This window comes from Populus nigra, chromosome 4 (genome assembly GCF_951802175.1).
Source record: "Populus nigra chromosome 4, ddPopNigr1.1, whole genome shotgun sequence".
NCBI classification, from domain to species: Eukaryota; Viridiplantae; Streptophyta; class Magnoliopsida; order Malpighiales; family Salicaceae; genus Populus; species Populus nigra.
This window is the reverse complement of record NC_084855.1, coordinates 538,594-554,835: the sequence shown is the minus strand read 5'-3', so window position 1 is coordinate 554,835 and position 16,242 is coordinate 538,594. Positions and strand designations below refer to the sequence as shown.

Below are 16,242 nucleotides of genomic sequence, written 5' to 3'. Positions count from 1 at the left end.
AATTATTAAAGTTCAAAGAACACAACATAAGAAATGAAAGTAGTAAAAATAGAAACATCTCTGGTTTAAAAAATATAAATATATATATGAAACAAATATATATTTGAAATAATTTCAAAGTAATTTTTTATACTCTTGAAATAAAAAATACATGGATATATTAAGGTTCTATTTGTTTTTACGTTTAAAAGTGCTTTTGAAAAAATCTGAATTTATTTTAAAATTAATATTTTTTTGATGTTTTTAGATCATTTTGATACATTAATTTTAAAAATAATCTTTAAAAAATAAAAAAATATTATTTTAATATATTTTTAAATAAAAAATATTTTAAAAAACAATTATAATCACACTTTAGCGTACTAACACTACCCTCTATTAATTACAAGTATTATTATGGTACAGTAACGAAATGCTAAAGGGTGACACGAGTAATATCAAATTGATGAGGCGGCATTGGACTGCCAAGCCGTCATTAAACTCTCGATATGGAATTTGGGTTCCCTACCAAAATTGAAATTGACAGGAAATTCTTTTTTAATTTTAATTGGAAGTGAATTTCTCGTGCCAGAAAATCTTCACTGGCTCCCTTTTTCCTATCCTCTTTGTTTTTATCTTGTTGTTTTCTACCCACTTTTATAAGGTTCAGGGTTGCCGTGTGAACCGAACAGGCCACTGGCTGATTTTCTGACAGGCGAAAATGAGGCTCCATGGACGGAAAAAGGAGTGCATTGGAGGCGCAAAACTGTCTGCTTGCTGCACTTTCGACTTCTCCTAGTGTGAACCATTTTTTCAGCTTGAAATTTAGTGCTGGCAAGGCGGTGGGTGAATGGGACACGTGTTGCGATTTGCCAAACTCCAGAAATCAATAAGGGGATATATTTTAGGTCATCGCTGCTCACCGCATGTTTATCCCTTACAGACCAATCGTGGAACGCTTGTCCAGAACAGAAATTAAGACACTCAGAGTGTGTTTGATATTATGGTTATTGTTGTGGTTATAATTTAAAAAAAATTGTTTTATAAAAAATATTTTTAATTAAGATTGATTTGAAAAAATATATGTTTGGTTAAAATTATGGTTAAAATTGAGATTGATCAAAAAATAATTTAATGTATTTGGTTAAGAATACTTTTGAAATTAAGATTATAAAATAATTTTAAAAAATATAATTAATATTGATGGTTTTAAATTTAAATATTGTTGATTTAACTACTGCTACTACATCACGAAATAAATTATATAGTGCTATTGAATAATGTTAAACACTAGTTTTTCAAATAAAACACGATACCTGAAAAAAATATTTTTGATATTTTTAAGATATTAGAAAATTAAAAAAAAAAGAACAATGACAAGTTCAATTCATGCTGTATCAAGTTAATAATAAAAAAACAATGACAAGTTTCAAAAAAAAAAATCAATGGAAAAAAAATGTAAGCTGCTAATAGAAATAAAAGGATGATGAGAAGCAAGTCAGGGAGAACATGAAAAATAGGTATGACATGATTTTGATGAACCTGCGGTTAAGCCATAATTATTATATGGATCCCACATTTTTAACTAATATTTTATTATTTTTCAAACAGCTATTGACTATGATTACACCGCATTATACTTTTTACCACAAAAACAAATAGCCTCGTAGCCGCTAGATTTTAGCAGTCTTTATTTTTTAATATAACACATGGAAAATTACTTCTGTGTTTACAGAGTATTTTTTAATCATCTGTACATGTAATTTTGTGGTGCCAATAAAGTTACTTTACTGATATTTTATTAGTTATTATGTGAAACTCACTTTAAATAGATAAAAAGATCGAATTCTTAGAGAAAAATCATTTAAATTGAGATATTTTTAGTGGAATATGGATTTTTTTTTATGTTTATCTCTTTCTTTAAAACTAGTTATAGTCAATAAGTACCAAAATATCAATATCTTAATATTTTTCAAATTTGAAATTTATACTATATTTAATAATTTTATGATTTGGATATTTTATTTTTGAAAAATTTTTGAAAAAAAAAGAATAATTCAAGTATATTCTAGATGGAAATTTTTTATATTTGCTTCAGTTTATGCACATCTTTATCAATCCCTTAAGATTTTAGACTCTAAAGTTAATATACATATAAATTTTTAATTATTTTGGGGTTTATGATACTTAAATTAGTATAAATTAACAAATATATTATATTTGTTACATGTATAAGAAAAGTTCATAATTTTTTTTAAAAAACTGCCAGTTTGTTAAAAAAAAGAAAGAAAAAAAAAGGAAAGGATAAAGCAAACGGTGAGGTTCATAGAAAGTCTTGAAAGTTTTCAAACTCCCATCTAGACTTGTAAAAAATCTTAAAGAATTTTACGAAATGATCCCCTAGGACTTAACCCGAGCAAAGAATCTTCCCCCTTTTTTGTTGGGATATTAAAAAAGCCGTAGTATTATAATTGTGATTATTTTTTAAAATATTTATTATTTAAATATATATTTAAAAAATATTATTTATTTAAAAATTTATTTTTAATATTAACATGTCAAAATAATTTAAAATCATAAATAAATAATTTGAAAAAAATAAATAATTTATATTTAATTTTAAAATATTTTTTAAATACAAAAACAAATAGGATATAAAAGTTACTACCATGTTGACAAACATTGTGATTTATTTCATTTCACATCATTCCAGAAAAAAATACAATTTAAAAATAATATAATTTAGAGAGTCACCTGTAATATATGTTATCTACAAGATTATATCTACTTATTTGATATTTAGTTTTTAATTGTATTTGGATATTTTTGCTTTAAAAAATTAATTAATATTTTTTTAATATTTTTTTATTATTTTAATATACTAATATTAAAACAAGTTATTTTCATATACTTTTTTAAAAAATATATTTAAAAAACATATTACATCAACATATAAAATCCTCTTCAACGGGACAAAGCTATCCCATCCCAGCCGCGTCAGCTAATTAGAAAGACAAATTTGTCCTTTCACATTTATTTCATTACCAGTTTCTAGTCAATGGGTGGTGTTTTTCAACAAGTGCACGAGTGCCCTTCTTCACCTTAAAACCTCTATCTCCCTTACGGTGGGCACCACTAGAGATGTGTTTTGAAACATGGTGAAAATTATGTTTTTTTTTTAAATTAAATAATTTTTTTTATGTTTTTAATTTTTTTTATATATTAATGTTAAAAATAATTTGTTAAAAATAAAAAATTTTATTTTAATATATTTTTAAACAAAAAAAACATTTTAAATTATTATTAATACCATAATTTCAAACAAACGAAAGTATGGAATCACCTGGTAAAACGAGGTTGTTTTAAATGACAGGGGAGGCTTGTCAATGAACGAGGTTGAAAACCACGTGGTGACCTACGGTGGTTGTTTTAATTACTCCCACATTGAAAGTTTTTTTTTTAGTTAAATTACAAAAAATATTGAAAATAACTTTCAATCATAGCTGTCTTTTTATATTTTGCCATTTATCTTTTTTTTCTCTCCCTTAGATAGCAATGTTTCAAAAGAGATAGACGCCAGGACTAGAGAAAAAAAAAAGATATTTTTCAGGTTTGGTGAAATATTTTTATTTAACGAATTATGAATTTAATTTTTATTATCTATTTTGTTTCTTTAAGATAATACTTATTCTGTCTGCATTGTAATTTTTTCTGCTCATGAGCAAGTAATTTATATGTTAGTTCCCTTAATTTAAAAAAAATAACAAGTTATTTTTAAGATTAACCAAGTAATAAATCAACTCAAGATTTTTATCATATTATTTTATATTATTTTTTTATTTTTATTGAAACAAAGCTTAACTTTATCATTAAATTAACCTACTAGGTTAGGTCAAATTAGAATTAAAAATAGTATATCTAACTATTTTTATTTGCCTTATAATTACGGATAGTTGATCAATTAGAGGAATTTATTTTTTGTTGTTGAAACCTTTTATCATATGTGTGGTGCTAATTTTTTTTAAAAATTATTATTTTTGTATCGTTTTAAAATGATTTTATCAAAATTAAATTAAAAATAAATAAAATATATATTATTTTAATATATTTAAAAATATAAATATTTTTAAAAAATATTTATCTAAGATTTCAAAGATAGCGAAACGTCAGCACCATAAATGTGATGAGCATGAGGAGGGCAACAACGGCGAGTAGGAGTGACAAATGGCTAGAGTGGCACACCCAGGGAGTTGGGCTATTAGTGGGTGGGAATAATGATGATTGAGGGTGATGGTGAGGGTCCACCAAACACTGGTTCTAGATGCTGGACCCAAGGGGGAGAGAGAAAAGAGAACAACACACCTGCGGGGTGGAGTTCGCTAGCCCCTGGCTTGGCTGTTGGCTTTCATGGACTTTTTCTTCGGTTTTATGTTAAAAGACAAGGACCCATTTAAGGTCATGATTGCTACTCATCTGACGTTATCATGGCTGGAGGAGCCCGGGCCACGCCTCGATCGTGCAAAACTGCCCTACGTTATTCGTACGTGTGTATGTATATATATTGAAAACTCAAATTTAATCTTTAACGAGTTACCAATAAGTCCTCAATCTTTTGATCTTATCAATTTTATTTTAAATATAATCCATGTAGACGGGATGATTTTACCCCCCCGTCCATCGTCTTTGTTGAGTGCTGTAGTTCGAAGTATCAAGATAAATCCCTAATAATTCTTTAAAAAAAAATCAGTGTCGGCATATTCTGTTTAGATAGTGTTTTATATTATAGTGTACAGTATTTTTTAAAAATATTTTTTATTTAAAAATATATTAAAATATTTTTTTTACATTGGTAAATCAAAATAATTGAAAAATACTAAAAAAATATCAATTTAATATTTTTTAAAATAAAAATCACCATTAACTTTATTGGCTTGTACAAAAAGTAAAATGAAGAAAAAATTAATATAAATTGGTACTGAAATTGTTTTTTAAAATATGCTAGAGTTTATTTTTATATATGCAGTTAATGGAAGCTCCTGAAAATCATGTGCAGATTGAAAAACACTCGTGATCAATTGTCATTAATGTTTTTGAGTGGATGGATGAAGAAATTAATTTAATTGTTAATTGTGTTTAGAGCAATGAATGTAGATGAAATCGAAATGTATGGAGCTCAAATAATAATAAGTTTGATATATTAGGGGCTAAATCGAGGTTTTCGTTCTGCATGCATGTTGTTGTGTTGTCTCCCACAGAGACACTTTTGGCTCAATGCAGATTCTGCATGTGTGTATGGATGGAGCTTTCTCACGAGAGAGTCAAGAGTACTGTTAGATATCCAGATGGCTGTTTATACACATAGTTATCCGTTTATTTTCACATTTCTAGCTGACTTTTTGGTACAAAAATCAACCAATTTGATCCAGATAGCCTCAAATGCCACTAGAATTTGATGAGATTTGAAACCCTTTTTTTTTCCCCATCAGCAGTTGCTAAGCCTGGTGATAACACTGTGTTGAAATGTTAATTTTGTGATTCATTGACATAGAATTAGAATTTGATGAGATTTAAAGTCTTGAGGTAGTTCTTTGAGTAACACAGAAAGAGATGTCGAACTGTTAAATAATTCGTATGGCTGATATAAATACTCGAAAACGTTATAAATACAATACAAAATACATCGGTATTATTGGACCGGGGAGAAGATTTAGCAAAAAAGAAAAAAGAAAACCAGATGACATGTGACTTCGAATTTTTCTTCTCCTTTTAAGGTGGCATTAATGCTTGATAGTGATGTGTACTTCAGTATAGTATTCTAGCTGCCCGTCCTTCTTCTTTCTTTTCACATGGAAAAACAGGGGTCCATGGGCAAATCATCCTACAGAGACCGGCCCTACACTGTTTGACCAGCCAGGGAGCTGCTGCTGCTGCTTCCGCTCCCAGTAAATTCTGAAGCAGGCTTGGCTTGCTTAGATTTCAAGCATGGCGGCCTGCTGCACACACATCGATTGCCTTTGTACGAGAATGTCAAACCCGCATAGCCATTCTAGTAACTCTGGACACGCCTAGATCAGCGATTCATGAATGTTTCTGACACGTCATGTTAGAGACTCTTTCTTCTGTATTTTAGTCCCACATGCATGTAGATCATGTGGCTTGGAGACAGGTGGGAGATTAGGAAATTCACAAAAAATGATTGGTGATTATAAGCCTTTTATTTTCAATCAGTGAATAAAGATGCTTAACGATGTTAAAGGCTGTAACTTGGTGATGTATATATTTATTTATTTTATATATATATAAATGTTCTTTTTTTTTTTGCTTTTGACTGAAAATAGTAATTTGTCAAATCTTTTCCATCCCCGTCATGTCGTGGGCTACTTTTTTTATTTTTTTTATGCTATGATGTGGTGTAATATGTGTTTTTTCCGAACTATATATTAAAAAATTGTTGATTAATCAATATATTCTGTATTTCTATTTTAAATTCTCGTTGACACTTTTATTAAAAAACTATATTTAGGCAAAGTGGCTACAAAAGGTTTTTTTTCATCATTTTATTAAATTAAAAGTGGATGAATCAGTATTTTTTATGCTATGTGAAAAAAATTAAAACCCTATCTAAAAAAATCAATAATAGGATGGTAACTCATTGATCGGAGGGTTTGGTAAGTTGTCTTACCTAATATATATGGGTTCGTCCATGTGAGTTCAAGTGAACACAAATCCGACCACATGTTGAGCTCAAACGAACATGGATCTAACGAGTTACTAGACCCTTTATTCCTAGGCTTTTGCCACATGCTAATCTCAATTGATTTGGAGATCGCTATAAACTTGAGTTAGGGGTGTAAGACTTTGTTTATTTACTCTTAATATATAATATTAATGTCTTAAATATTTGTTTCCCTACACCTGTAAGTGTATAAAACCTTTACCGATGACTTATTACATTTCTATCTCATTAATAATATGTAAAATATATTTATTTTTTATTGATGACGTGTAAAATATATTTATCCTTTATTAATGTTATCATAAGAAAATAACTATTTAATATTTAACTCCATTAAGACAATAAGGTTTAAATACTATAAATATTACTTGAATTATTTAGATAAATGGTTCATAATTTATATTTTTCAAATATTTATACTTTAATTTTTAGAACATTTATCATAAAACAAGAACAAACATGCACATTGTTAAAACTTAAAGGTCATTCTAGCATTTATTATAATTCCCTACTAAAAATTACTGTTTTGTTACACGAGGACCTCTAAAACCTATTAAAAGTGAATGGTTTGCAGGTGTTAGGTCTTCTATAATTAATCATCTACTTCATGAGTTTCAGATAAGATAATATTGGCATGAATATGTAATTAACTACTATTTAAATATTTGTGAGCATATCGAATTTTAGAACATTATAAAAAAATATATAAAATCAATAATTTAAAATTTCAAGATGAAGAAGGTATTTGTAGCTACACATACATGCAAGCTGATTTAGACACCCGTATGAATCTAAAAAAATAAAATTGAGTGCTCGTGCATTGAATTTGAGCTCGAGGACTATTCAAGTAGGTCTGCAATGGTTTGTTGACTTTAGCATAATTTTGACCCCCCTCATTAAAATTTGATGTGGGTATTCGAGTATGAATGTAAGACCCATTGTCCATAAAATTTGGACGAACTTCCTCGCATTACATATCCTCTTGGCTTATTCTCCATGATTCTCCTGGGGGTTATATATATATATATATATATATATATATATATATATATATTAAAAATTAGGTATGTGGATTGTTTTAATATATATATTTTTGATATAAAAAATAAAAGTTTAAATTTAAAAGTTTATGTGAATATTTAATCAAATAAATTAATAACTATTCATGTTTAAAAAATTTCTAACAATAACTAAGAAAAAAACTGAAAAAATTAAGAGATGAATGTATATCAAAATATTCAATCATGTAGAATAATACATTCACCCAATTATATGTACTGGAATTATTTATTTAAATTTTAAAAAATATAAATACCCCCATATAATTTTTTAATAATCAATAAACCAGTTAAAAAAACTAAAACACCCCACCCTCAAGACCTCGTTCTTTTCTGCTCATGAGCAACATGATAATTTCACCTTAGCAATTCTAAATAACAATAATTAACTATGTCTTGAGCTAGAATGAAATTCCCACAGACTTTAAAGGTTTTTGTTAATTGCATTGCATCAACACCACGAAAATTCTGGCTGGTTTCCACTTTTTTTTTTCTTTTTTTATCATAGTCGTTACTCGTATATCATTCACATTTACTATTATTGTTAATTTTTTTTTTCGCTACAAGACTTGATTTTAGTCACGTATGATTATATTTTGATATACAAAAACAAACTAATTAAATGGAGTTTTGTTCGTGAGTAAAACTTGTTAAACTCAGCCTAGCCATAACTTGGCTCAAAAAACGAGTCACGCATTAATCAATTTAACCAAGTTCATCAAAATAACTTCCTTTTGAACTAGAATAGAAACCGAGCCAGGTTTAATAACTGAGCTCTCAGTTCTCAATTTCCAATCCAGCTCTTCTAATTAGAGCATCAAGTAAGCAGTGTCTGCTGTGGTTTATAGGTGGCAACAAGTGTGGGTATGCAAGGTGGTCCTTTGACAAGATAGCAGGCTACAGGCCTCGCGAGGCATCCAGTTTCTAGATCCAAGGACTAATTCTGGGATCTTGTGCTATGAAACGAGGGATAATTACTGGCCTGTTCATCTCGAGCCATGAAATTTTCTTCCCAGTTCTGTCAGTAAAATACTTTTAGTTAGGGTCACTGTCCCTTTTACAAGGGGCCGGTGTCCCAAATATTTACTCAGAGAATGTTAATATAATTACAATATCTGGATAAATGCTCGAGTTGGATTGATCATTTCGCCATTTAAGGAATTTCTTGACGTGGAGAAGCGTTTTATAGCTCATGATTAAGCATTTGACTCCACAAGAAAAGACACTACTGTCTGCTTTCTAGTCCATGATGCTCTTGAGCATTGGTTGATATGCGATACCCTTAAAGCAGCAAACTAATATTGAAGCATTAAATTTCACCAAAATATTTACAGAGGCAAAATTGAATAATTAAGGTTAGTTTTTTCTTGATACAGAGCTTTCAATCAAATTAAGGACAAGATTCAATGAATCGCTCATCCTTCCTTGGACCAGCCTTCTGAAAGTTTGAACCAAACAATTATAAAAACCTCAATTATATTTTCTATTATAGTCGAAGATGAAGATATATGGAGCAAAAACTTAGTGTCTAGAATAAAGTTATTTAACTAGTTAGCTCGAATACTTGGATCTCGATAGGATTAATGGACAATGTATGATTAATTTTTATATAATTTAATTTAAAATCCAACTCAAGTTAAAAAATAATTAATGAGTTAAAATGTTAACTTGCGGATAGAATTTAATAATTCTAGTTTAGAAAAATGAAAATATAATAAAAGTCGGTTTTAATAACATTGGTTTGGAAAAAGAAAGAAAATATAATGAAAATTATGGGTTCTTCTTCATCATGTAGTCATGATTAGCATGGAATGGCGCCGACGAAAGGGTCCACCGCAGTCACCACCCCACTAAGAAAGAAGATTACGAAGATCCCTTTTATACACACCAAGCATCATGAGAAAGAGAGCACTGCCATCTTAGATTAAAAAAAGAAGAAGAAAAGGTTGGCCAGCAATGGAGAGCGTGCCGCATGTGGAATCATGCTTCTAGTTCTAATTAACTGTGATTACTGTGTTTAATTATTATTAATTAGCCTGGAATCAAATCATATCTTATGAGTCAATTTGAGGTCTCACGTGTAGAAGAGAAGCATGGGTGTTATGCTAATTAATCCTAGCACTAACTTACATAGCATATTTATGTGCATGCAAACTATAGATTTTACAGCTTAAAGTGAATTAAACAGTCACCACTTTATTTGGGTGTGTGACCTAAGGCCCAGGCCTTCCCATAACACCCCCCCCCCCTTTTTTTAATATCAAGTTTAAATGTTAACTAAGATTAGATTTTCAAATTTAAATCTTAAGGAAATATCTTGACCTAATCCTATAGTTTGCCCCTTTATTTATTTTTAGTTATCAATTAGGCTCGTATGCTTCCAATTTAATCAATGTGATTTTATATTATTTGATTCAAGTTAATTGAAACAAGTTACTGAATTTAATTTAAATTAAATATTATTTTTAAATGATATGATATTAAGTGACTCTAAGAGATAGAAGAAGTTTGCTTTGAATCTAGCATGTGTCGACGGGTAATGAATAGCACATGTGAGATAAAATTTTTAAAAAATAAATAGAATTATTAAGAAAATTAACTCATATCTGTCAACCATTTCTCGTTACGTTTATAATATACATGAAACTCGGAAATAAACTTTATTTTTTTGACTGAAATTGTTTAATAATAATAATAATCACTCAAAACTAATATATGATTTGCATAGATTTAAATCATTGCTTGTAATTAACTAAGATTAAATAACACAAAATCACACTAACTGAAATGGAAACACGTGAGTAAAATTAACAACTAAAAACAAAAACAAGGGCAAGCTATGAAGTTATGCCAAACATCTTCTACATTAATAAGCAAGGCGCATTTAGGAAATTAGTTTTCCTAGATTATACTTTCAAAATTTAAACTCAAGAGATCAAGAGTGTAAGCAAACATCATTAACCACAGCCAAGAGTGTCAGCAAACAAACATCACTATCCACTTGACTTGTCGATCGGGGTTCCTCGTGGCTGAAAATGGCTTGGCGGGAGCCTGAAAGCAACACCACGACTTTAGCATTAGCATTTCCATGGGTCAAGCTGTAGCTACCATCTTTCCAGAGTATTATTGATCTATGCTAGCTAGAAATGTCTCTCCATCAGGCATGGACCACAACAAGGCACTCGTTCCACAATCTTTCAAGCTCTGAATTATGAATATAGCTCAACTCCCTGGCTAGGGAAGCATCAAGTACTCCAGTAAAGATGGCCCATAACTCCTGAGCATGACATTGCCACTGCCAATGATAGTTTAGACGATGCTGGGCTGACATGAACTGTAGTTAATCTGTAAAGCTAGGCCTAATTATGTCCCGTCCACTACAAGAGCCTTTCATTCTTATCTTGTACTTGGAATTCAGAACTCTTGTCATCTGAGACTCGGAATCATTGTGTTCTCTGCTTTCCAAGCTTTTTCAAGGAGCAAATTAACTTTGTCAGAATTATTTGGATAAATATGCCGGGCTCAAAGAAGATGACAAATTATTCGGTTTTTATCTCGGTCCAGTTTCAAAAATTAACAAACCGAATTGAATCTCGAGTCATTTCGGTTCGGTAGAGTCCAACTCAGAAAAAAAAATTTCATAATGCAAAATAACAAGGCACCTGGGCCGAGTAAATTTTACACAAGTTTGGACCTCTACAACACAGTTAATAAACATGCAGCAGATGGAGGTGGTACACCTTCAGAGTGTTCCAAAATAAAAGAGCAAAACTAGACGTGAGTAACGAAAAATATATAATTGCCAGGGCGCACCATCCATTGACTTGAACCGATCTAAGCTGAGGAGAAGGCTCGAACCTTGTAACCAGTGCCACCATGTCTGGGCTGAAGTGGAGATTGATGACGGGAACGTTCTTCCTGTCTCCTTGCATAACTTCCATCGGAACAACTACTTTTGCTCTTCTTGGGCTTCTCCTTCACATCCTTTATCTTTATTAAGATCTCCGAAACTTCTTCCATGGATGGTCGAATTCTCAGGTCAGATTCCAAACAACGCAGTATCAGTTCAGCTGCTTGCATTGCAGCTTTTAAAGGGTACCGCTCTTCAAGACCCGGATCCATTATTTTCTTGAGCTTTCTTCTCTCTAAGAGAAAAGGCCTGGCATACTCTACCAAATTGTGCTGTCCACTCGGCCGATTGGTGTCGAGGGCCTTTAGGCCCGTCAGCAATTCTAGGAGCACAACACCAAACCCGTACACATCACTCTTGACATACAAATGACCTGTAATTTTTTGTTGTAACTGTTAGATATCAGTACTGTTCTTGTCAAATGTTTTATTAATATAATAAATTATAAATTAATCTCTTGTAAAAGAGAATTAAAGAATCCCTCTAATTTTAAAAACAATCCCTTTCAACTTATTTTTTCTTGTTATTTTAAGAAATAGAAAGGGAAAAATAATATAGAAAAGATGGATTAGAAAGGAAGGTGTTCTTTAGAATAAAAAAGATTAAATTAAGCATGAACAGTATTGAGAAAGAGATTTATCAATTATTTTTTAAATTAAGCTGATTAATTAATTTAAAAACTAAAGGGAATAATTTACAATTTACTCTTGATTAATATTAGGAGGGGGGGAAGGGGTAATTACCAGTGGCAAGGTATTCAGGAGCTGCATAACCATATGTGCCCATGATCCTTGTTGTAACATGGGAGTCGCCATTTAATGGACCTAATTTCGCCAGCCCAAAGTCAGAAAGTTTTGCGTTGTAGGCCTGGAAATTGAAAGGAAAGATAGAGTCAAGTCAAGATGGGGCCGTGGGCGTGTCTATTTCTGGAAAAAGCAAAAATACAAAGAAATCCACCCCATCCAATAATATATTAGATGTCTTGAAGTCTCGATAGATGACGCTCTTGTCAGAAGTGTGGAGGAAGGCAAGACCTTGAGCAGCTCCAATGGCTATTTTAAGCCTAATGTCCCATGCAAGTGGTTCTGCACCCTCTGCAATAACCACAATTTATCATGTCATCGGTGAAACTAATTCAGACAAAAAAAAAAAAACGCCAATCTTGCTTCTTCTTGTTCTTTTCAATATTAACTTCTAGAATAATCTCACACGTTGAACGAATAAATCTAACTAATACAACCCACATGAATTTTTTTCAAAAAGAATTTTTAGATAAAATTAAATAAGTTGTGTTGTGTTAGTGTCTTGGTACACAAAAAAAATACAAAAGCAACAAAAATATACTTGAATTAAAGAGACGAAGATAAAAACATGAAATAAAATTGTTTATGTAGCAATTTTAAAGGAATTTTTTATATTTTTAAATAAAAAATATACATGAAAATATATCTTTGTTGTTCTCTCTATCTTTTCTATTCCGAGAATTAAAATTAATATTATGCGTGGGGTCTTACTTCTGAAAAGGTGCTTTTCCAAGCTCCCCTTCTGCATGTATTCGTAGACAAGGAGGAAATGTTCATCCTCCCAGCAGTAACCCAAGAGTTTGACAAGGTTTGGATGAGACAATTTCCCCAGGAACTCAACCTCAGACTGCAACCACGCACAAAATCAACATATATAATTAATAAAGTTTTGCGAAAGAGATAGCAGAACTGGTCAACATTAACGAAACTACTGGTGATGCAAAATTTTAAATTCACGACAGTTTAATATATTTATCTTTTCTGCTATGGTCAAGGATTGACACCATCGATCGTTACAAATTTTATTCTAATTAGAATATAAAATATGATTTTTTAGGTGTATTGACTTAATTATTTTCATCATCGAACAATGATTTCTCTTCTTTCAAGAGTCCGTACTTTTTTATTTTATTTTTCTTGTAACTAGAACATTTGAAAAGAATGCATGATTAATTAGTCAAAGATGGCCCTTCTATGATCTAAAATCATTGTAAAGAAAATAAGCATTGTTATATATAGTTCTATTATATTCTCTCTTCAAAATGCCATTGTTTTATTGCATAATATAGTTATATTATGGATGTGGGACACATCAATCCAGGATTTCTAATAAATTAGGGATCCAACTAAAAATTAAATTAGTTGTTAACCTAATTGAGAATTGATAAATCATGGATCTATATGAGTTTTTCCTGAAAGAATATTTCAATCGTTCGAGAAACTAAGATAAATCAAAACAAAAATTCATATGAATATTTGAGATGTCAGCATGAACGTCATATGAAGATCAATGGAAAGGCAACATGATGCGTGAACACGGCCAAGTATGAACTTTTGAAAGCAAATCAAGTTAGGGTTGTCATGCGTGTCCAGCCAATATCAGAAAACAGCTTTAGTCGATGGTAGAAGGAGTGCGGAAACGAAAGAGAAGGGGGGGGGGGGGGGGGGGTGGGGGATTACCTGCCACTCCTCTAGACCTTGAGAGCTCTCTGGGCTTGATTTCTTGACTGCTACAGCCATGCCAGTACCAACTTTAGCTGGTGCATAAGTCTTCTCATCGACCCAACCCTTAAAAACTCTGCCGAATCCACCTTCCCCGAGCACAGTATTAGGTTTAAAATTCCTAGTAGCACTTTTCAACTCTGCTAGAGTGAACAGCTTTGGTGCCAATATAATCTGTCCACTTGCAGCTGCAGAAATCATTGCTATTTCATCCTTTCCCTTCTTTTCCATACCCATACCAAACTTGTCATCTTCTTTTGCCTTACATTGGCTGCTGCTTCTGCTCCCCAGTCCATTTTCTTTGCTGTGGTTCCATGTTGTTTCTGCATTAACACGTACATAAACCAAAATTTACGAGAAACCCCCCTCAAATCTCAAAGAATCCAAGAAAAAAAAGTAATGATCAATGAAATATTACCTGGAGTAGAAGGCTTTGTAGGCGTGGGGCTATTATGGTTAGTGACAGGAGTAGTTCCCCAACAATTTCCCATGCGGATAGAGATTTTTGATATCGTCTCTGGATTGGAGCTGTGCTGTGGCCGGCCTGCCGGCCTTGGATATGAAATGATAAACTGGTTGCGTTGGTTCCTCGAAAGGCAGAAGAAAGGGTCAAGAAGTAACATAGATAGAGAAATATCTCAGTGATGGAGACTTGTTGCTAGCATCTGGACTTTTTCTTCTTGCACTCTCCATTTCTTTTCTTGTTCCTTGTTTAAGTTGTTACCTTCGATGCCCCCACCTCTTCTTAATTATATTTGCTTACAATATGTGCGTATTGTAATTAGTAAATGTTTTAGGTTTAGCTAGAGAAAGCAATATATAGAGACTTGATTGTGTTGTTGAACTTCGATGAGAGAATCACTACAAAAATAAAAAGAAATTATATATATATAAAATTCAATAAAATATCTTTCAAATAAAAGAAAAGAGAAATGAATACGTGTCATCTTTTGGTTATTCATTTATAATGTAATGGTTTTACCCAAAAAATATACTAAATTTTTTTTTCTTTTGTTATAATAAAAATAAATAAATAGATACATAACACAACTAAGATATTGTTTATCTTTGCAGATCATGTATGTTTTGTAATTTTTTTAAAAAAATTTAAACTTATTTTTTAATATTTTTTAATTATTTTGATGTTATAATATTAAAATTAATTTTTATAAAATAAAAAAAATATTTTTATATATTTTCAAACACAAAATATATTAAAAAATACACGCAACTCCATCGTAAGTCAATGGCGATTGCATCACTCCGACCAATCACCTGCATAGGCAATTGGACCAATAGATAGTCGACGTACATTCATCGTCTAACCATTGATTTGTTTTGTACTTCGTTAATTTTCAAGATTTTGTGGAAGCAACGTTTTAGTCATGAACGTTTGTTTTATATATTTTCTTTACGCTAAGGAGTTTTTTTTTTTTTTTTTTTCCCGGTATGACAAGTTGACCCAGCGATATGTTTATATGGATAAATTGAGTTAATTGATCTGGAAAAACTAGGTTTATTTATGTCATATTTATTTTTTAAAAAATAATTTTTGAAAAATTACTTTCCAACTAGTGTAGGAGTAGTTTCCTAATAATCTTACAACTTTTTAATTTATAAAATTTATTTTTTATTATTTTAATAAATTTTTAAAAAATAAAATATTAATAAGTTATTTTCCAGTTCATTTTTCATAATATAATCAAACACTGGAAAGTTTTTTTCAACTTATTTTTTATTACACTATCAAATATCGAAAAATATTTTTCTAGAATTCACTTTTCTAAAATTTACTTTTCTTGGAATTTATGTTTTTTTAAAAAATACTTTCTAGTAAACAAACGAGATTTTAATATATATTTTTAAATAATATTATTTTAATTTAATTTTTTTAAAAAATAACATGGATATAATATTGTGGTGCTTCCTTGTACGTTCATTCTTGCACCTTGAAACACGACAGGATTAGGGATGATGATGTTTCTTTATTTTTGTCCTAATTTATTGTGGGCCCAAGGAATAACTGTACTATGA

At 30.6% G+C, this 16,242-nt stretch overlaps 1 protein-coding gene across 2 annotated transcripts; it reads right to left on the bottom strand.

Annotated features, from left to right (window-relative positions):
- Positions 1 to 10,498: 10,498 nt before the first annotated feature.
- On the bottom strand, positions 10,499 to 14,935 carry LOC133691510 (probable serine/threonine-protein kinase PIX13). Of its 2 annotated transcripts, none has more exons than XM_062112046.1 (7): positions 14,627 to 14,935; positions 14,167 to 14,531; positions 13,198 to 13,333; positions 12,641 to 12,777; positions 12,427 to 12,550; positions 11,632 to 12,056; positions 10,499 to 11,240 (listed from the first exon to the last, which is right to left on the bottom strand). In XM_062112046.1, the coding sequence occupies exons 1-7, from the start codon at positions 14,829 to 14,831 to the stop codon at positions 11,217 to 11,219; spliced, it is 1,416 nt and encodes a 471-aa protein (XP_061968030.1). In that variant the 5' UTR covers positions 14,832 to 14,935; the 3' UTR covers positions 10,499 to 11,216. The 2 variants fall into 2 exon arrangements, with proteins under 2 accessions (XP_061968030.1, XP_061968029.1); XM_062112045.1 differs by having other exon boundaries at positions 11,587 to 12,056; positions 14,627 to 14,934.
- Positions 14,936 to 16,242: the final 1,307 nt, after the last annotated feature.